Source organism: Bidens hawaiensis, unplaced genomic scaffold (genome assembly GCF_021521415.1).
Source record: "Bidens hawaiensis isolate Kalapana, Puna unplaced genomic scaffold, B.hawaiensis_p1.1 tig00010855_1, whole genome shotgun sequence".
Lineage (NCBI taxonomy): Eukaryota > Viridiplantae > Streptophyta > Magnoliopsida > Asterales > Asteraceae > Bidens > Bidens hawaiensis.
Window position 1 is genome coordinate 855,319 of NW_027491838.1, and position 21,102 is coordinate 876,420.

Here is a 21,102-nt window from a genome sequence, read left to right on the forward strand (position 1 = left end):
TAGAAACTCAACTAGTTTTGTTCCTTTCTGAATTAATTGTAACACATTCTTCAACTAGGCACGACTAACTGTTTAACAAGGATATGTGTTAATTAACTATCTTTCTAACTAAGCCATACTACCCAAGTCAGGGAACTGATTTAACTTAGCTAATCGGGGTACTGTTCTGAATCGTAATCGCATGGCTTAAACCAATCGCCTTGCATTGGCTAAAACCCAATCGCCTTGCATTGACTGAAACCAATGGTGCCGCATTGGTTGAAACCAATCGCGTCGCATTACTGAAACCAGCCGCATTTTAAATGAATCGCATCGCATTCCCATGCGATGCGGTTCTACCCTTTTTATGATCCGAGCTGTGGTTTGTTACGATTGTTTTTTCAACCATTTTTGTCTTCTAACCTTTCTTTATGATCTGTTTTACTATTATAACGAGTTCTAGGTTATAACAACCTCGTCTACTTGCTTTTACATGGTTCGAACATTGCCCGGTTGTTCTGAACCGCACCCGTTAACTCGTTTTTTCACCAACTTTATGTTTTTCTTACATGCTAAGGTCCGATTTACTATCCTACCAAGTTTCATGACAAACCAACCTCAAACACTAAACCTTTTAATAAAAAACGTACACCTTTGGACATCGTTGGTCTCGGATTCGGAATTAACACGTGAATCTTGTTCTTATTTCTTGTTGTTTGGTGAAGATTGAGCACGAACAAGCCTTTATTCGGCTTGAATCTGATTCCGAATGAAATGAGTGTTTGTGTGTGTATGGAGGCTAGGATGGTGAATGAGGATTTTTTTTAAATAATGCTATTTTTAAAGTGTTGAGCACAACTAATGTTATCTTCAAAGGTTAATCACATCTAATGTTTTCTCCATTAGGAATGACGATTTGAAGATGGGAAGTATAGGTGTGTAAAAGAATGTTTGAAAAAGGCAAAAGAATCACCATTACAAATGGCGAGTTCAGTCAAACATGGAAGTGTTGTCAATTCTAATGGCAATTTCTAAAAAGAAAAAAGAAGAATTGCCATTTGTATCGGCAATTTCTGCAAAAAGGAAAAGATTTGTCATTAAATTGGCAATCTCCTGCCATTTTCCATTCCAATTGGCAATCTCCTGCCATTTATTCACGTGCAAGATTCTCTTTATACCATATTATTGTTTCTTTCCTACTTTCACAACCATACCATTTATTCACATGCAAGATTCTCTTTATACACATATATAATGGACCACTTTTCTTACCAGATTCAATTAACATAACATATTATTGTTTCTTTCCTACTTTCACAAACAAGAATAATATGTATTATTGATCTTTAGTTGCCACTACAAATGGCGGTTCGTTACAGTGGTGGTCCGCTAACTAATGATTTATTGTTTCTAAGTGGAAAACATAGAGCCAATTATATATTTCAAAACTCGGAAATATTAAAAGATGGTGGGCTATTACGAGTAAGGCGGGGTGATCAAAAGCTGTGGGACTACCTTCATAAAACGGGCATTCCAGAACAAGTTATGGAATACATACATTTGGCTGGTTTCGCCGGTGTTATCCAGTGTGACAACAGGCGGATTGATAATGCTATGATATCCGCGTTAGTAGAAAGATGGCGACCCGAAACAAACACCTTTCATATGCCTTTTGGAGAGGTAACAGTAACATTACAAGACGTGTAGGTTTTGTGGGATTTACAGGTTGATGGTCAAGTAATTTGTGGTAATGATCGGACGTTTACGGAAAACGAAATTAAGGAGATGTTTAATAGTTTAATGGGTATTACGTTAGAAGATCGTGCTATTAATAGGCAAAAAATAAATTTGCCATATGTTTTAAAAAACTTAACGGAATCAAATTTTCCTAATAATCCAACTGCCGATGAATGTCTTCAACGCGCGAGGACAATTATATTTCTTCTAATTGGTACAACACTATTTCCTGGTACTGCAAGCAATCTTCTTGATGTCAAATATTTAAGTTATTTAAATGATTTATCTACATGTGGCAATCTTAGTTGGGGAAATGCCGTTTTGGCATTTATGTATAGACATCTTAGTAGGTCAACAAGTGCGGACACTTCAGAGATTGGTGGTTCAATGTTTCTGTTGAAATTATGGGCATGGGAAAGATTGCCTTACACGAGTCCAAAACTGCACATGCAACTAGATTATAATAAACCATATGGTGCAAGGTACGTTCACAATACACTAATATAAGTTATATGGTTTGACTTAATATCAATTGTGTAACTAACGATTTAAACTAAAAGAATATTTTAATACTTCAAAAACACAATTTCAGGTGGCAAGAAAGTTCATTAAGTTACAAGGACACTGCATCGCACGTCTTGCCGGCGTTCCGGTCGGAGTTTAATTCTTTATCTGAGTCTTCATTCATTTGGCTTCCTTATGATGACGTTCTATGGCGACTACCAGAAATGTGTCTGAATGGTCAAGATTGTTGGAGGAGCAAAACATATCTCATTTGTTGGGATATTGTCGAGCCCCACTTTCCAAGTAGGGTGTTGAGATAATTTGGCATGCTTCAACCGATCCCTCATAATACACTTATGTCCAAGGAAATTTATGAAGATCTTCATACAAGTGGTGGACGTGTTAGTGGAAGAACTGGCAACTAGCTCTCCGAACATAAGACTACATTGATTTATGGTTGTCACGTCACAATTTGGTTGTTACTCAACCATTATCTGATTCCATTATTGCCAGTTCAGAATATATGCCGTGGTATACTTCTCGTACAGTTTTGCTCATAGGAAACCCAACACATACAGGGCACAACGCATACGGATTTCCAAATGACGGGAGGAAGGTGCAAATTTTGGTATGGTAAATTTATTAACTTTTGAATAATTTAATTATTTTTTTAAACAATCTCTAAAATAATATATATATATATATGTGTGTGTGTATGTATATATATATGTAAATATATTTGCAGGACGTTCGAGTTTTGCTTCTATAGAGAATATGAGACGCACAAAATGAAAGTGTTCGCAACGCATACTGAAAGGGTACCAATGAAGCCGACCATTAATGACTAGTTCGAAGACCAAGAGCGCAAAAAGAATATCATATTAAGGGAGAGGTAATCCCAATTTCAGAGAAGAGGAAAAAAGTCCTCCGTCATAGGCGGCCGAGGGTACCTTCCTAGAGGTTCTTTTTAATTTGAATCAGGTCTCCTCACTTATGTTTATGCTTGGATTGTGTGAGCCAAGTTTTCCAAACAACTAATGAAGAACCTGTTAGAAATTTGGCAACTAGATATATGGGATATGCGAATGCCCCGGTACATCATATGAGTTATAGGCCTACCTTTGAGACAAATACCATGGCCAGTGAAGTTCCCCCCATTACTTAACAGTTACCAAGAAAGCGCGCTCCACGGGCTCGTTTTGTAAATGTTGTGCAACAAAACTCGAGGGGCAAAGAGATACATTCACCGCTTCAGAGTCATGTCGGCGAAGTGACTAGTGGCCCACATCATATTCATGCAAGTCTAATGGATTATCATTCTCTTAGTCCATTCAATCATATTGCAATTGTGGACCCGTTACAACCAATGTCTCAACTTATGAACTCTAGTTTCAGTATGACATCTTTGATGGGTTCGAATCAAAGTTTTGAGATGGGGGGGGGGGGGGGGGGGGGTTCTTCATCACAGTTCAACCAACCACCCGAACCATATTTTTTTACTCCTATCTCCCAATTCCCATTTTCCAACTTGGATCAATTCACAGGTCCTGGGTATATTCACGTTCCAATTCCAAGAGCAACACGTGAAGTAGAGGAAAACATTCTTCAGGAGGGAGAAACTTAGAGATCGACTTAAATCAAGTGTGGGACCCCGAGATTGAGACGTTAGAAGAAAGGGCTTAGGAAGGACAACTTAGAAGAAGACAACGTGAAAATGCTGGAAAGCGGCCTCCATGTGGCACCTAGTATACCATCTTGTGTGATGTTTTCTATTTCGATGTATGAACTTATATTAATGAAATTAACTAATTGATACTAATGAAAAAAATAGTGTGATGATCAAAAATAAAATGCAGTTACAAACAATATAAAACATATAAATACATTTATATATTACAAGCGCAAAATTAACAATACTCACTGGTGTGATGATCCATAAGCGTTGCTTTTATGACCAATTTGTTTACATGTTCCACATCTAAAATCTCTAGGTTGGTCTGGATGCCGAACATCCATCTTGTTATGAATTCTTCTTGATCGCCTCCTGCCATGTGATGTGGTAATCTTTTAGGTATCTCCTTTAACTCTCCAACCCGGGTCCGTCCAATAATCTGGTTGCGCTAATGGGAAAAACTGACCATCATATTGTGCTTTGTAAGCATCGGTTGTGTACAGCTCATGAACAATGCTTTCTAGAGAATCCCCTCTGTTATGGCAAACTGTGATAGCATGTGAGCAAGGAAACCTTTGCATTTGCCACTTACCACAAGTGCATTAGCATTTTTTTATACTCAACTGTGTAATTGTTTCCACCTGTATAGTTTGGTTGTATATTTGAGACGACCTTGTACCTCCCTCGCCTGTAATCGACCTCCTTTAATTGATGTCCACGTGACCGGGCATCACGCTTTTCAAACCAGGTCCATGTGCGAGGGGGTAACCTCGTGTTACAATTATATGCAATCTCAGTGTTCTTCAACCATTGTTCCACAGATTTTTCAAATGTACAGTTAATAATGGCTTTAATTGGCATAAGCCTTATCCCTCCCAACGCGTTGTTAAAACTCTCTGAAATGTTAGTTGTTAGATTCCCCCAACGATGATAATTTTTATCTTTTACAAGTGTCCACGTGTCCTCATTAATCGATTTCAGATACTCCCACGCTTTGGGATTCAGTAGACATTGCAGTTATTGAATTATTATACTTCCTAAGTTGTGTGGTGCTTCTAATAATCCAACACAACTTTTTTAGTGTCGACACCTTAAACTTCTGCATTAAATTGCTTCGAATGTGTCTTAAACAATATTAATGAACAACGTTTTCACTCCATACTTGAAGATTTTTTAAGGCATTAATAATTCCTTTGTGTCTGTTCGAAATAACACTTAACTTTTTCCCCCGATGTACTGCGACGTGCACCCAAAGTTGTGTAAAGAACCATCTCCAGCTTTCCACCGTCTCTTCATCAACAATGGCAAAAGCAACAGGCACGATGTATTTGTTTGCATTTTTCGTGACCGCAGTTAGCATTTTCCCCCGATAAGATCCCTTCCAGTGCGTGCCGTCAACCGATAAAATAGGCATACAGTGAAGAAATGTTTTAATTGCGGGCCCAAATGCCCAAAACACATATTTGAATATATAGCGCTCAGAGGATCCAACGGGAGCATGTAACCATTCCACAATAGTACCAGGGTTAGACGCTTGTAATGCAGCAATGTACCGCGGTAACTCCTGAAAGTTACTTTCCCAAAAACCGTTAATCCTCTCTATCGCCTCTATCCGAGCTCGCCATGCCTTGCTATAAGAAATATCAACGTGTAACTTCTTTTTTATAAAGGCTCGAATATGTTTTACAGGATATGCAATGTCTTCACGCACATTGTGGATAATGCATGTTGCATTTGTTTGGATTTCAAGCTTTTGTTGTTGTTTCCAACTACTGTCCCGTAACAATTGTGTGAATCAACCCATTGAACAATTTGCCACATGTGATCATTTCTCTTTTTAACGGCATAGACATACCAATTACATGGTGGACCGCTACTAAAACTTGAGTTGCACTTGGGATTTTGTGTGTAGCATTTTGCTCTCCATTTACTACGTGTGCTTTCAACCACAAACAAATCTTTACCACATTTGATATTCCAAGAACGAACACCAAGCATGACATCATCGTTATCTTCAAAGTACATACCCACGCATACCACGTAAGAAACTTCTTTGTTCCACACCTCCCTATCTGGGTCATTGTCGTCATCATTAGGGGCTTCATAGGCTCTTAGTTCTGCAGAAGCGTTAGAATAACTCACTTTGTTGTGTGAGAATTCACGTATATTTGTGGAATCATGTTGTGGGATAATTTCACCATAAAATGGGCCTTCACCATCAGTGGTTTCTGCTGATGACGGTTCCGCTTCAGAATCCTCACTACTACGTTGCTCGGTTTCTGATTCCGATTCTGAATCATCACCGAAATTAGCCATATCATTAAAGTTGGTAGACGGACCAACTTCAAGTTGAACTGGGTCCATAAAACCTTGGTAAGGATAAAGTGTTTGCTGAGGAGCCTCAGATAGAGAAGAAAACTCACGAAGCATGTCCATACAACTAGGTTGTTGGATGAAAAATATTGGCTCAATAATAACGTGAACATTAGGGCGAACACAACCCTCGCTGATAACTAAGAAATACAACACGCCTAGGCTCTGGTTATTGAATATCTCGATGATTGAGAAAACCTTTGATAAGTGTAGTATAACTTCAAAGTAAGCTTATAAAGTTCTTTTTGAACTTGAAGATGGAGGCAAATCAAATCCAAAAATTCTTCATATAATAATTGTTGTTTGATAATAACGGTAATATTTCTCGTGGAACTATCACACGAAATCATTTCGTTTTCGAATGATACATTACCACCCCAATATAACTGAACAAAAATAAGAGCAAGCATTTTAGCTTGTTTTGTGACTTGGTAGGAATGGCTTGTGAGTAGGGACTATTTTTATTTATATAATAGTTGTAAACATTTGTAGAGTTTGTATTCCTTCTACAAAATTAAATCATTACAGTGTATGAGAAAAATTATGCAAACCCGTGAACCTTTTGCAAAAATTTGGTAGATATCGCCATTGATAGTGGCAACACTTTTACTTTTTGGTAGAAATCGTTGTTGGAAATGGCAATACATTACTTTTTGGTACAAATCACCGTTAGCAATGGTACTACATTACTTTTTGGTACAAATCGCGTTAGCAATGACAATGATACTTTTTTTATTTTGAAATCGTCGTTCCCAGTGGCAATTGTACTATTTTTCAGACATTCTCTTACACACCTATACTTTCCATCTTCAAATCGCCATTCCTAATGGAGAAAACATTATATGTGATTAACCTTTGAAGATAACATTAGTTGTGATCAACACTTTAAAAATAACATTATTTTTTTAAAAAAATCGTGAATGAGGGTTTTAAGGAAGTTTAAGGGTTTATATAGTATAAGTTCATGAATCTTAAGACCCATATCCATTTCCTATTTCATATTTTATCTCCAAGCTCACCACCCGACTCATTATTTTTTTATCTTAATAAAATAATAACGTTTAATTAAAGAAATAAAATTCATTTATTTATCATTTTCAATATTACCTTTGGGTCTTGGGTAAGAGAAGAAAGATCGTAGCATAGTAGAAAAGCAACAAAGCATCAATTATCGTATATTGCCGGATACCACATCTCTCTTCTCACATAATCTTCCTTCACGTTGACACACAAGTTGGACAAAGAAAGGCCTACTCAGAGTCACGGAAAAAGTGGACCACTCAACGCCTTTGATACCTGGTGTTCCATCTTAGTCGGGTTCGGTTTATTCAAGAAACAGGTTAAGATGAATTCGGATCGGGTTTGCCATCCAGATAAAAACAACACCCCTAGTCCTAGACCCTATCTCCAAACCGATAATGAATTGGCTTATTAAGTGGGATTGCCATTATTGGTCGTCTAGTCTCAATCATATCATCCCCACACCACCGATACATACACCCACGTGGTATCAATCTATATATACCTCTACACACACATTGAAGCTGTCAATATAATATATATATAATTAGGTTTCCTTGTTGCTCATCTTCCCTAATTTACACAACATCGATCGGTGGGTGAGAGGTCTCTTCTCATCTCTCTCTCATTTCACCAGCTCTGGAGTCAATCCCAAGGTATCAATCAATTCCAATAATATTATTATTCCTCTTTAATTCCTTCATATCGCATCAGATCTGTATTGTTTTCGTTCTCGGCTCGATTAGATCTGGTTTCTATTTGTGTATACAGTGATTTACAGCTGGATTCGTTCAATTAGGTACGTTTTAGGTGGCCAGATCTTTAGAATGATGATGATGAATATTGTGGTTGAACATCTTTTTGTAGGTTTTGAATTAGGTATTCATATATGGAAATTGAGGTGCTATGTGAATCGGTGATAACGATGTAAACTGATTGTTAGAGATATGATTATGATTGTGATTGTGTCTGCGTTATTGTACCTGTTTCCTTTTGCATCTGTTCTCTGAAATTTAGGTATGTTATACTAGATTAGTTTACTTTATAGCTTTATTAGGTTTAGATTAGATGCCTCATATGCCACTTCATTTTTGTGTAGAATATATTAGGATGTTATTTACGGGTCATACTTTACATTTTAATTAATTGGTCATGCATATTAAGAATGAAAACCTGTATCGTATCTTGGATCACAACTTCACAAGGATGTCTGGTGCGTGTGGTTGCCAAGGTTTTAGCGTTGTAATAATGTCTATGAGCATGTCTTATAATGAATAAGATGGGAATATTATTTTATCGGCATGTAATTTTGTAGGAATTGTGATTAACATGATGTTCGTATCTTCTACTAAACAGGTGACCTGTGATGTTACGCATTTATGAACCTGCAGCTTAGTGTATTGAGCAATCATAGTAGTATTAGCAAATATATTTAAGGGTAAAGAAGACTTCTTAGCTACCCTATATTCAGACAATTTCATAATTATCGGAGAGGGTGATGTAGCGTAGCATTTTCATGCAAAGTTATAATACTTGGTATGAATTTTAAGAGAAGGGTACTCTTGTTAACATTTGTTTTGCCTAGTTTTTTGGTCATTACTACTCTTCTTATAGTTTTTTTTGTTTATAACCTCATGTTTTAACTTCATTAACTGTTTGACATGATTTGAATTGCGATACCTGAGTCATGGAAGCTGAAACTGAAGTAGAAAGTTTATGACAAATATTTGTTAAGTGTTTCTTCTAGTTAACGTTCATCCTGCATGCTTGTAGTTGTTTTTCTCCTAGTTCTATGCTCCATGCCATAGACATAATTTCATAAATTGAAATCAACACACTGAAAATGGAAAATCAATATCACATTTGCTTGTTTTGTCACATTTGTTCACTACATACTTTTCTTGTTTTTGTGCTAGTAGTTTTTAAAGATATTATCATTTGTAAACGGCTCTGCACTCTAATAGTCTAATATAAATTAAGTGTCCTTGTGAAACTGACCGGTTATTTCTTTAAAATGATGTGATTTGTATGGTTGGGTTAGGGCTGACATAACATGTCAGACAGTCACGATAAGACACGAATACCTGTGGTGCTAGACACGAACACGGCACGATAACTAATCGTGGCAATTTTTTCAAACACGAACACGAGCTTGTATAGAAACAGGCTAACACGAAACGACCTGTTTAGGAACCTGTTTAAAGACACAATTAATAATGCATATTTATTGAAACAAAAATTGTTAAAAGTTCCTAAAAGTCTTAGTAAATACATAAATGAATAACCTCAATATAATAATCCTTAACATGTCTTAAACAAAAATCCATAGAATTCATCTTTAATACATAACATTCCTTAATAAAAAATAAACAATATTAAATAAAAATATCAACAGGTTATTAACAAGTTAGCAAGTGTTTAACCTGTTAAGACACGAATTTAAACATGTCTTAACCAGTTCGACCTGTTTTAAGACACGAAACCTGTTAAGCTCAAATCAAACCTGTTAATATCCGTGCCATGTCGTGTTAACAGTTTCATGTTAGAAATTGCCAGACCTAGGTTGGGTATTGCTCTCTCTTCTAATTGTAGTTATCTGTTTTGTCATTCTAACATACTTTTTTTTTTTCAGTTTGTAAAGGTTTTAATTCCCCGTGAGACATGGAGCAAGCAAACCCCTTGTCAGATTATTTCCAGAATCAGGTTATCTCATTCCAGAAGGTTCTTGATTGGCGTTCTCTCATTCCAAGAAGTTTCCCACTTTTCTCTTTTGTTAACTGCACCTAGGGATCATCTTGTATACAAGTAGTTTAGCAGGCGTAATGCAAGTTTTTTATGACATAGGTGTTGGATCTTTTAGTGAAAATTGACAAGTAAGCCCTTTTCACCTATTAACCGAGATCTTTACACTTTCACAAGTAAGACTATTTTCACCGTATTTGTTCCATTATTCAGGGCGCTGCCGATACAATACTCACTTCAGAATTTTCCAAGACCATTTGCTGCGGCAAGCATTCAATTATTTCACTATATGTTTTCCAGTTTTCTCTGCTAACACTTGACTATGATCTCTGAATGCAGGCTGAACTTTGCATGTAAATGATGACTTTTCATACACCTTTAATTGCTAGTTGTGAATTTTCCACTTAGATTTACAAAGAAACTTGTATTGGCTGAAGATCCAACAACAGAATCAATAGTTTCAGAGGCTTTCTTTTTTGCTACAAAATTTCAACTTTTTATAAGCATCAAGATGCCCCGCGGTTCTCAGTTTTCTCTTTTACATATGCCTATTCAATGTCTGGGTGTCATTGATCTGGTGTTCTTTATGAATAAGGCTATGAAGCCTGTCCATCAGAAGCATACTGCTCTTTTGATCATGCATCAAGAAAGTTGAGGGTGGATATAGTAATATTATCTAGTTCTATAGTTGTTTTAAAGATTAAGCTGTTATTTCTTCTTCTATGTTTGTATCTCTCGTTCGTAAATAAGGTGCTACAAAGTTGCATACGGAAAAATGGAAAGGTAAGCTTATTATTGTTTCTTTGTTTGTGATTTATGTCCCAGATGATCATGAAATTATAATTATGGTTTTGGATGTATTCTTTTGCAGGTACAAGATAATCAAAGAAGTTGGTAATGGAAGCTTTGGGGTTGTTTGGCGAGCCTTAAATAAGCAAAACGGTGAAAGGGTAAGTTTCTACTAGCCTTTTTTTGGTATTCCTGTAACATGAATGCATGCCTTGTTTATTCAATTATGTTTGTGAGTGTTCATTTATGTTTGTTCGTTATGTTCATTTATGTTGGTTAGTTTATGTTTGTTATGTTCATTTATGTATTCACTTGTTAGGCTCGTGACAATTTAGTCTATTTTATTAATTTAAAAATCACCATTACAATTTAGTATAGTTTATTCTTTATTGTTTTTTTGGGCCCACATTAATATCCATGTTTACTTTTAATAGCCAGATGCTTGTTATGTTCATTCATATTCGTTTATCTGTGTTAAGTTTTATTCATTTCATCGTTTCTTTATGTCTGTGAATTGTTTGTTGACGAACAAACATGAACAAGTTGATTTTCTAAATAAACGAACATGAACAAGTTCATTTTCTTAATGAACGAACAAGTTTTGTTCGTATATCTGTCTTTAGTTAAAGTTAAACAAACAAGCATGCCCGGTTCGTGCAATCGTGTTTGTTTGGTTCCTTTATATCCCTACTTTTTGGTAATTGAACTGACTGTGTTAAATTGAAGATGATTTATATTTTTGTTATTTTTACAGGTTGCGATTAAGAAAATGAAGAGGAAGTATTATTCATGGGAAGAATGCATAAACTTAAGAGAAGTCAAGGTAAAATAACCTTTTTAATCATGCTTTTCAACACTGTCTTGTATGTAAATATGTAGCTGACTAGACCACCCTTGGTATGTTGGCAGTCTCTGCGCAAGATGAATCATCCTAATATTGTGAAGCTTAAGGAAGTCGTGAGAGAAAATGACATCTTATACTTTGTGTTTGAGTACATGGAATGCAGTCTCTACCAACTAATGAAAGATAGACTGAAGTTTTTCTTGGAAGCTAGAATTAAAAACTGGTGCTTTCAAGTGTTTCAAGGTCTTGCATATATGCATCAACATGGTTACTTCCATCGTGACCTTAAGCCAGGTGATTGTCATACATTTAAACTTAAATTGGATAATTTCTTAATGTTCTGTAATCTGTATTATTGTTATTGTTGACGGTTGTACATAGAAGATTAGTATGCAGGGGTAATGTTAACTTTTTGTTTGTATAGTTTCTTAGAGGTTGTGAGTTTGCTTTTTGGTCGTATCTGAGGTCACTATTGTATTTATTTTTGTCTCTCTTCATCATGGTATCTTCTATATATTGAGGATACTAAGAGGAAAAGAGAGACAAAGATATATACATTAGTGACCTAAGCTAGGGCCGCAATGCAAACTAACCACCTCTAACAAACTATACAAAGGCAAAGACAATCATACCCCTGCACACTAATCTCATAAATGCAACTGCCTAGCAGTTATTATTATTACTATTTATTTTATTGCTTTTTTTTGGCTAAATGTTTGCATATTCTGTGTTATGCCGCAGAGAACTTTCTTGTTTCCAAGGATGTGATAAAAATAGCCGATTTCGGTCTTGCACGTGAAATTGTTTCCCAACCACCATACACTGATTATGTTTCAACACGCTGGTAAGTGATTGATCTTTTTTATTTTCTTTGTATGTCCGTTTTCTGTTTGTTACCTGTTGCTGAAATATGATTTGGTAGGTACCGTGCCCCTGAGGTTCTTCTTCAGGCAGCAACATATGGCCCTCCAGTTGGTGAGTGGATGAATCATATGTTCATATATATGATGATATTTTTTCATATGCATATGGATTTTATTTTATTTTTTTTTGTGGCGCAATTAACAGATATGTGGGCAATGGGAGCAATTATGGCTGAACTGTTTACTCTTCGACCACTTTTTCCAGGTTCAAGGTGAATGATTGATTATTTAATGCTTGCAGTTTAATAATTAATCATGATCATTGTGTTGAGCTACTAATCATGTTTTTCGGGTTTATTAAATAGAGTTAGCTTTTCATTACTCTGCACTTTCATTTAATGCTAATATGATGAAGCTTTAGATTATTGTTTCCTTAATTTGATTATTATTTTCAAGAGTTAGGGAATTGGAGTAGTTGACTGTTTTAACTTAAATATATGTAACTGAATGTTTTTATTCTTCTTTTGTGTGTGCAGTGAAGCGGATGAAATTTACAAAATTTGCAGTGTGATAGGCAGCCCAACAGAAAGCTCTTGGGCCGAGGGGCTTGAGCTTGCGAGTAATATCAATTACCTGTTTCCAGAGGTTAGTTCTTTTGTTTTATTATAATAATAAAATCTGTTTAAAATTATTAATTTCAAATTTTCAATGTTGTGAATTCCTGCATTTATAAAAGCCGAATAATTGAGCAAAAGTTCACTTATCTTAGCAGCTTGGTGGTGTAAATCTTTCTTCATTGATACCATCTGCAAGCAAGGAAGCAGTCAACCTGATTGCAGTAAGCCCTAGTTTATAACTTTATTACTACATTATATATTTATATTTACAAACTAAAAATTGTATATGTTTCGTTGTTGTGTTTTATCTAGTCACTTTGTTCTTGGGATCCGTGTAAGAGGCCTACAGCCACAGAAGCTCTTCAACATCCTTTCTTTCAGGTAAAAAACACACAAGTTGCAAATAAACATATTATTACAGGTTAAACTTGTAAATATGTACTTGAAGATCACTAAACCGTTGTTTTTGAAATATGCAGAGTTGTTACTATGCTCCGTCATCACTTCGTCCTAAATCTACTACTATCGCAAGAACACCTCCATCTGGTTTGTTGGCTTCATTTGCATTTCTTTTTTATTATTTGTTGAAAAATATTGTAATGTAATGAGGTTTTGCAGCAGGAGTAAGCGGGAGGAAGGTTGTGGAGCAGAAATGTGTCAAGAAATACCCAGGGTCTATGCCTATTTCAAAGTCAGTGGACACTATTGCTTCATCAGCCAAAGTGCACGCATCTCTAGGCGCCGGTGATCTATTTATTATATTTTGTTTATCATTAGGTGATCTTTGTTTACTCATGCGTTGCTTAAATTTGTTACAGGTGTGCAACGTAGACTGGAAATGAATCGATCGGTGTGTGATTAAACATTACTTCATAATCTCAACTTCTATATATGTTCAGTCAGTATTTCCGTTATTAACATCTTGTTTCTTGGTTTCAGGATGGAGTGAGTGAAAAGACAAATAAGAACACTGCCAGGCAACCAAAATACCAACCACCCAACAAAAACAATCCGAGTAAGAATCCGTTCATTAGATATAAATACATGATTTGATCGTTTTGAGTTTGGTGATGAAAAACACATTGTTGGTATATTAATGTGACAGGAGGAATGTATATGGGGAAGGGAAGAGGACACGGGATCGGGGATACAGCTGAAAAGTTGGGAAATATGTCGATTGGGTCGGGAAGAGGCGGTGGATCGAGGCTGCTACCGCCAGCTCCACCACCAATGAAAGCAGGAGTGGCTGCACATGGTAGATCATCAGACTTGTTTACTGGAAGGTCTCAAGTTTATAGCAGTAAGGTGGCGGGATAACAACTATATTCTATGCTCTTTGCCTAAATATGTTACCGAAGTGCTGTGTTTTGTGTTTCTGGTTGTGAGAGAGTCTTGTACTGGTGTGATTTGAGTCGTATCTGGTTTGGAAATAAGTTTTAGTGTCTGCTATATTATAACCCTGTTTGTGTCTTGTTGGTCGTATTTTTATATCATGAAGTTTGATTTTGTTTCTTAAGTTGCCGTAGCAACTTTCCAATAAAGGTATTGTAGTTGAAATCAGTGAAATTTCAAATTGCTTTTGTTAGGTTTGTGTAACAAGTCTAAAGTTGAAACATGTTTTTAAAAAAGTTTCTCCGTTCCTTTACTAATCGGAGAAAAAATTCTCGAAATGAAAAGTACTAAAATAGGAATAAGACTTCTTAAAACTTGTTTGGTTGCTTTGTTTCTTTCTAAAGCGCTTACTGCTGCTTAGTGGCGATGAAAGGTTGCGGCCTCTATACCATGAGACTGAATCATCGTTTGATTTGATTTGACCCAAATAATTCTATTTAGCGAACAAAAATAGTCAAACCAGTCATTTCATAAAAAAAATTGCAGCATGGATTACATGGTATTAAGCACCGTAATTAACACCCCACAAACCCTAATTTCTTCAAAAGCAACAAATTTAAAACCACAAATATCGACTTACAATCGACGCATCACAATAAAGCCACTTCAAACGCCGAAAAGAAATAAATCCAAAAAGGGAAAGAGCAAATCGCTCATATCTAATATTTTAACTTAAAAATACGGATACTACAAAAATAAAACAATAACAAAGTTTTCAACGCCCAAAACCGCGCATTACCATAAAAAGAAAAAAAATCCATCCTCTAAAACCCCGATAATAGTATGATTAGTGACCAATGCTTGTATATGATGACGAACCTCGACTAAGTTAAGATCTTTCCTGATCTTGGCTCTATATTCTTCAATCTCACAACCGCGGCTAATACTTAATAGGTTCAAGTAATGTATATAATTATAGATATTGGGTTTGTATTCTCTCCCTGTTTTGTTCCCACCAGAGTTTAGCATTCACTTCACCAAACTTCTCCCGACTGCATCAACACAAGAAACCCGATTACACAATCCGTATAATAATTAATAAATAAACGTGTCAAGTGAATAAACAGTTACCTGAATCTAACACGACGCAGCTCTCTAGTGCCATCCATTAATTGTCTGATAGTAATGTAAACACCCGGTTCATCTTGCTCAACCCACTCAGACTCCATATCACTAGCATTACTAACTGAAACCGAAGGCTCGTCTCTAGAGTCGGTTGTTGTCCTTGATGCCTCCATTGATGACCCCTCTCCCTTGGACCCACCCGGCCCGTAACCATTGGGCCCCACATTGTAAGGCTGATTGCCTCCATAGTTTCTATTCCATTCCTTGTTAGCTGCTGGTGTCATCATTGGACTTTCTCTAGCTGATGCTAGGCCGAGTCTTGAGTAAATAGAATCCCTCTGCATAATTTATAAACGTTTATATAACTTATTATAATAATAATATTATTATTAATTAATATTCATTAGTTACTAATTATTGATTTATTGGTTATTACCCCGTCTTCAGATTGAGATGGCGTGTTTAAAGCTTGACAGTTGAATCTTTGAACATTGTAAAGTTCCATTATGCGGTCATAGTTTTCGCCCCACCATCTTTGAGCTTGCCATTTGTTGAACATTTCTCGACTTTAACGTATCGAATAATTCAAAAGATGTCAATCAGCTTTTGTTTTAGAAACAAGTTAAAAGTCCTAAAATGGAATAAATATAACTAGGCCTGTAAACAAACCAATATTTTCCAAACGAACATGAACAAAAAAACTTTGTTCGTCTAATTGTGAGTGTTTGATCTTTTGTTCAGTCAACTCAAACAAACAAACGTGAACATGTCTCGTTCATTTTCGTTTGGCTCGTTTACAGACCCAAAAAGCAGTTAGAAAACAAGTTCTTACTTGAACCGAATCCGTTTAAGGTCATTCCCACCATCAGGCAACGAAACAAAAGTAATTTGTACCCCGGGTTCGACCTGGGCCATCCACTCTTTAGGTTCATCATCTTCCAAAACCAAATGACCCGATTGTCTAGGGGGTTCAAATCCTCCACTTTCATGATAAGGGTCATTGCTAGTAAAGTCCCAAGCTGGAGTAGAGCTCGAGCTTCCCTGTTGCGTATAGTGGGGCCCACCGGACCCGGTCTCAAAATCAGGGTACCCTCTTTGGCCTTTCTTGTAACTGCCAGGTGGCATAGGTGGTTTGCCCTTTGAAGGTCCAGAAACTTTTAATGCATCTTTGATCTGCACATTGTAATACAACCTTAGTTATTATTATTATTATTATTATTATTATTATTATTATTATGTGTCTTATTTCTTAACTAGGATTATGTTTGAATGGATGTGAGGGGTCAGTGAGAAACAGACAAAGATTCTAAATGGTAGGTCTAAGGCTGAGGGGTGTGGGGCGCTAACCTGGGCGCGAGAGCCCTCCGCTCGCGCCTCGGGGCGCTAACCCCACACCACCGGGGCGCGAGCCGGGGCGCGAGCGGGGCGCGAGCGCGGAAATCCAAGCAGGCGTGAGTGTGGTCGCGGGAGAAGAGAGAGAAAATGCCGGTGGGCCCGCCCAAAAGAGCCGTTGGAGCTCCGATTTTTTAAAAAAAAACCCTTAAAACCTCTATATAATACCCCAAATTACTCCCATTTCAACCATATCAAAACACAATTTCACCTTACAAACCCTTATATAATATCCCAAACTCCTATATAATACCCAAAAATGTCTGGAAATTGGTACCCAAACCTAGATTCAGATTATATTGACGAGGATTTATGGTCGTCACCAGACCAACCGATGTTTTATTCGGGGCCGCAAGAAACATCCGGCTTTCAACCATCCAACATACAACCGTCTCCTAACTTTGTTGTTCCAGAGACACAAGAATCACACGGTGATGCTACGGGAGCAAGAAGACGCGTCCACCGGAAAAAACAACTTGCAACGGACGGGCCGGGACCGGCTTCGACTCCGAGGACGAAACGGAAAACCACTCCGTGGTCATCGGATGAGAAGGAAGCCTTGTGTCGGGCTTGGATAGTCATTTCTGAGGATCGGCGTTGCGGTAATTGTTTTAACGTTTTTAAAAATGATTTTTAATAAAAAAGTTAAATAAAAAAGTTAACTGGAAATCTAATTTAATTATTCATTTTGCAGCCGACTACCAAAAAAGCAAGGTTTTTTGGACAAAGGTTAGGGAGACGTTCTATACGCTCGTTGGGAGTACAGAGCGAAACGCCGATATGATTTCGGGTCGGTGGTCCGAAATCAGAAAATTTGTCGGCTTGTTTACTAATCTTTTCAACAGGAACGCCGGTCGTATGAGACCAAGTGGCAGTGATGATTTGGCGGTTTACAATTTGGTGGTCTCTAATGACAAAAAGGAAAAAAGTCGAATGAGAGATTTGGACTTCCTTACAAGAGACTTCAGTAACCTAAATCCGGTCGATCAAATGCTGATGGAAAAGCAAAAGGAACGTATCCGAAAGAGGTTGATCGAAGAAGACCAAGCCGAAGAATAAGAATAATGTTTTTTTAGTACTTTAATTTTTATTTTATTTTTAGATATTAATGTGTTTTTTTTTAATGTGTGTTTTTTTTAATAATTTATGAGTTTTTTTAATAATACGTTTTTTGAATATATTTATAAAAAAATAAAAAAAAAATCCGCTGGAGCCCCTGCTGGAGCCCCTCCACACCAGGGCCAGGGGCTCCAGCGGGGGCTCCAACACCCCCCTTATCCAGTTTCTCTCTCTGCCACACGTCACAATATTATTGGCTGGTGCCCCCACTCGCGCCGCCGTTAGAACTCCCCACACCCCTCAGCCTAACATAGACACTCGTGTGTCACTTTTCCCAACATGATTGTGCTGTCTTTTCCTTAAGATATACTGTTGTTACATATCCATTCCATCCACTTCTTTTTGCATGTGTGATTGGAATAAAATTTAACCATCATTCACTCTATCTACCATCTCTTTTTTGATACTTGAGATTCTTGTCCTACATTCTTTTTAAATAAAAGTAACAAGAGAATCTCAAACCATAAACATACTACACTAGTAGGCTGGTAAATAAACTAAATGAACACGAACAGGACACGCTCGTGCTTGCTCATTAACTTTAATTGAACAAACGATCAAAGAACATTTAAACGAACAAGGTTTTCTTGTTTGTATTTGCTCCCTAAGAAAAAAGATCGTGTTTGTCTTTGTTTATGTAGTTCGTTAACAGTACAATGAACCTAAAAACATAACTGGACATTTTTATGAATAAATTTGTACATAAAAATGTCAAATTAATAGTAAAGGTAAATAACAATGTGTATGGCTTAAAAGGCTATTAAAACTTGACTAGATTGTTTATTCATGTTCGTTCGTTAATAAAGTAAACAAACATAAACGAGTTTCCTGCCGGACCAATCCATTACAAGTCTTATAACTTCTAGTTGCAGTTCATTTCAACAAACTATTTGTCAGTTGATCACGTGTCAAAAGCAAGTTTATATGGTGCATGTGGGTACAAAGGACCTATAGGGAGCTATGTGATATATTATATTAATATAAGTATAAGATACTTAAAGTGACAATGGTTCACAAACATTTAAAAAAAAGTAACATCAATTTAATGCAGCAGCCAATATTTACTGATGCAACTAACAATTTATCTACCACTGTAAACTTTCATTTTTGTTGAAAAAAAAGTTCTCTTGATGAAAAATCAGAAAAGAAAAGAAGCCACCAACTTTCTTGGGCAGTTCAAACATTAATATAATTATGTCAATTTTGGGTATTCTGTTAATAATTGCACTTAAAAACATTTATTTCAAACTAAATAAGGAAAGCCTAAATTAGAGTAGCAGTTTCATTGCATTATTTTCATTTAATAAAAAATAAAAGAAAATCTCAACAGATCCCCATTTTTTCGACCATTGATAATACAAAAATCATGTGGGCCCCCTTTTAATTCCAAACTAGATATAGCAACAATTTAGTTAAATTAGAACCAGAATCATCCAAAATTGTAACATGGATTAAACAGTTGTCACACATGAACCTATGTAATGTTTTTAAGGATGTTATGCAACATGTTGTACTTTTTTTATTTTTTTTTGAAAAACCAACGTTGTTACGCTAGACAGCCTGAACTCATCATCTCCTGTTTAGGAGAAAATCCGTCGGCCAAAGGCCTGCTGCAGTTAAACACGTTAGGAATCAATTTCAAACTTGAGACCTTGCGGTCTCCAGCCCAAATCTTCACTTCCTGCGACCGCATTGTACTTGATGCCACATTTTGCAAACATAATAATTAAAAAAAAAAAAACTTGTAAATAATATTATTATTATTAGGTGGAGGTAATAAATGTTTTCATAAGCATGGTCTGAGCAATATTTTGTGGAAAAAAGATACATAGAACAAGGGTAACAAGCAGATAAAGCAAAGAGACTCCTGTTAGTAATAGGCAACTCTAGGAAGAGGACAAATATAAATATTATTTCTAACATACGCACATGCGTATTTTAGAGAACGACAGCAGGTAAAGGAAGCTAACCTGCGCCGTCAGACCTTTGACGGCTTCTTTACTGCTTGCAGTCCCACGCGCTCCCACTTCCTCTTTCTCATCTTCTATCTGTTGCTTCGAACATGTTATACACGTCAGCATCCTCTTGTGTCTTTTTTGCTTAATTCCTCTGAACACATAAAGAATAAAACTTTAGCACCTTTGGAGGTGAATAATAATGATAATATTATATGGTTTGAAAGTAGTAATGTATTTAATGTTGATTTATTATTGATTGGAAGTTAATTAATTGTTATAATATTGTATGTATGAAAGATTCGAGTCGTTCATGAGCTAATTTATATCGACTTATTAAAATTTTGAATCAGGCGGAGGTTAAACGAGCTTCGTATGAAGATAAAAACTGTGTGATAAGCATGTTTGAATTTAATATACCGAGCTTGATTAGAAACAAAATAAATTAACATATTATTTATAAATGTGACATTATTTATATAGTGTATGATTTTAATAAATACTATATTATATTCTATATAAAAAGGCTAAGTAAATAAATTATGTTTATAGCTTTTTAAGTTGATTATGTTATATGGTGTATGCCACTATTAGCCCATTAGGCGTCTCCTATTAACAGGTCCCACGATTAACATGAGTGAAGTAAATCACGTGTCCCAAAGCAAAGTAACTGACGCCATGGTTTGGTTCATGAACTTTCACGATAGATTCCCACTTGTACTATCGTGGGGACTCTATGTAGTTATAAAAACGAGTCTAACTCAAGATTTAGACGTAGAGTTAGATACGATCCGAGATCGTGCACTCTAAAATTAAACAAGATAAGTTCAAACCTAATCAAGCACAACCCCGATCGACTGTTTTTATTATTAACATAAAAATTTTATATAAGGAAAAGAAAAGAGTGAACAAATCTTGTATCGTAATTTCATATTAATTACCCTTAATTACTCATAAATTTCTTTTCTTTTATGATTATATAATTTTGTTTATGGCAAATTGGTGATTCAAATATTTGAAAAATCATTAATTAAAAAAA

The 21,102-nt window shown here is 36.1% G+C and overlaps 3 protein-coding genes across 6 annotated transcripts; 2 read left to right on the forward strand and 1 right to left on the reverse strand.

Moving 5' to 3' along the window:
* The first annotated feature begins 1,341 nt into the window (after window positions 1–1,341).
* On the forward strand, window positions 1,342–2,540 carry LOC143536666 (serine/threonine-protein phosphatase 7 long form homolog). The gene is made up of 4 exons (XM_077030602.1): window positions 1,342–1,659; window positions 1,705–1,814; window positions 2,022–2,198; window positions 2,309–2,540. Exons 1-4 carry the CDS (start codon window positions 1,342–1,344, stop codon window positions 2,538–2,540), a joined length of 837 nt encoding a protein of 278 aa, XP_076886717.1.
* Window positions 2,541–7,859: 5,319 nt separating this feature from the next.
* LOC143536671 (cyclin-dependent kinase F-4-like) lies at window positions 7,860–14,571 on the forward strand. Of its 4 annotated transcripts, none has more exons than XM_077030607.1 (17): window positions 7,860–7,941; window positions 9,918–10,158; window positions 10,241–10,810; window positions 10,899–10,977; window positions 11,571–11,639; window positions 11,726–11,954; window positions 12,402–12,504; window positions 12,583–12,635; window positions 12,729–12,795; window positions 13,060–13,168; window positions 13,293–13,361; window positions 13,453–13,521; window positions 13,620–13,686; window positions 13,762–13,884; window positions 13,959–13,990; window positions 14,080–14,155; window positions 14,246–14,569. In XM_077030607.1, the coding sequence occupies exons 3-17, from the start codon at window positions 10,803–10,805 to the stop codon at window positions 14,455–14,457; spliced, it is 1,365 nt and encodes a 454-aa protein (XP_076886722.1). In that variant the 5' UTR covers window positions 7,860–7,941; window positions 9,918–10,158; window positions 10,241–10,802; the 3' UTR covers window positions 14,458–14,569. The 4 variants fall into 4 exon arrangements, with proteins under 4 accessions (XP_076886722.1, XP_076886723.1, XP_076886720.1 ...); XM_077030608.1 differs by having other exon boundaries at window positions 13,296–13,361; XM_077030605.1 differs by having other exon boundaries at window positions 12,583–12,795; window positions 14,246–14,571.
* Window positions 14,572–15,235: 664 nt separating this feature from the next.
* Window positions 15,236–20,232, reverse strand: LOC143536646 (protein BREVIS RADIX-like). The gene is made up of 5 exons (XM_077030586.1): window positions 20,079–20,232; window positions 16,430–16,770; window positions 16,034–16,163; window positions 15,604–15,935; window positions 15,236–15,524 (listed from the first exon to the last, which is right to left on the reverse strand). The coding sequence occupies exons 1-5, from the start codon at window positions 20,187–20,189 to the stop codon at window positions 15,446–15,448; spliced, it is 993 nt and encodes a 330-aa protein (XP_076886701.1). The 5' UTR covers window positions 20,190–20,232; the 3' UTR covers window positions 15,236–15,445.
* Between the last annotated feature and the right edge of the window lie 870 nt (window positions 20,233–21,102).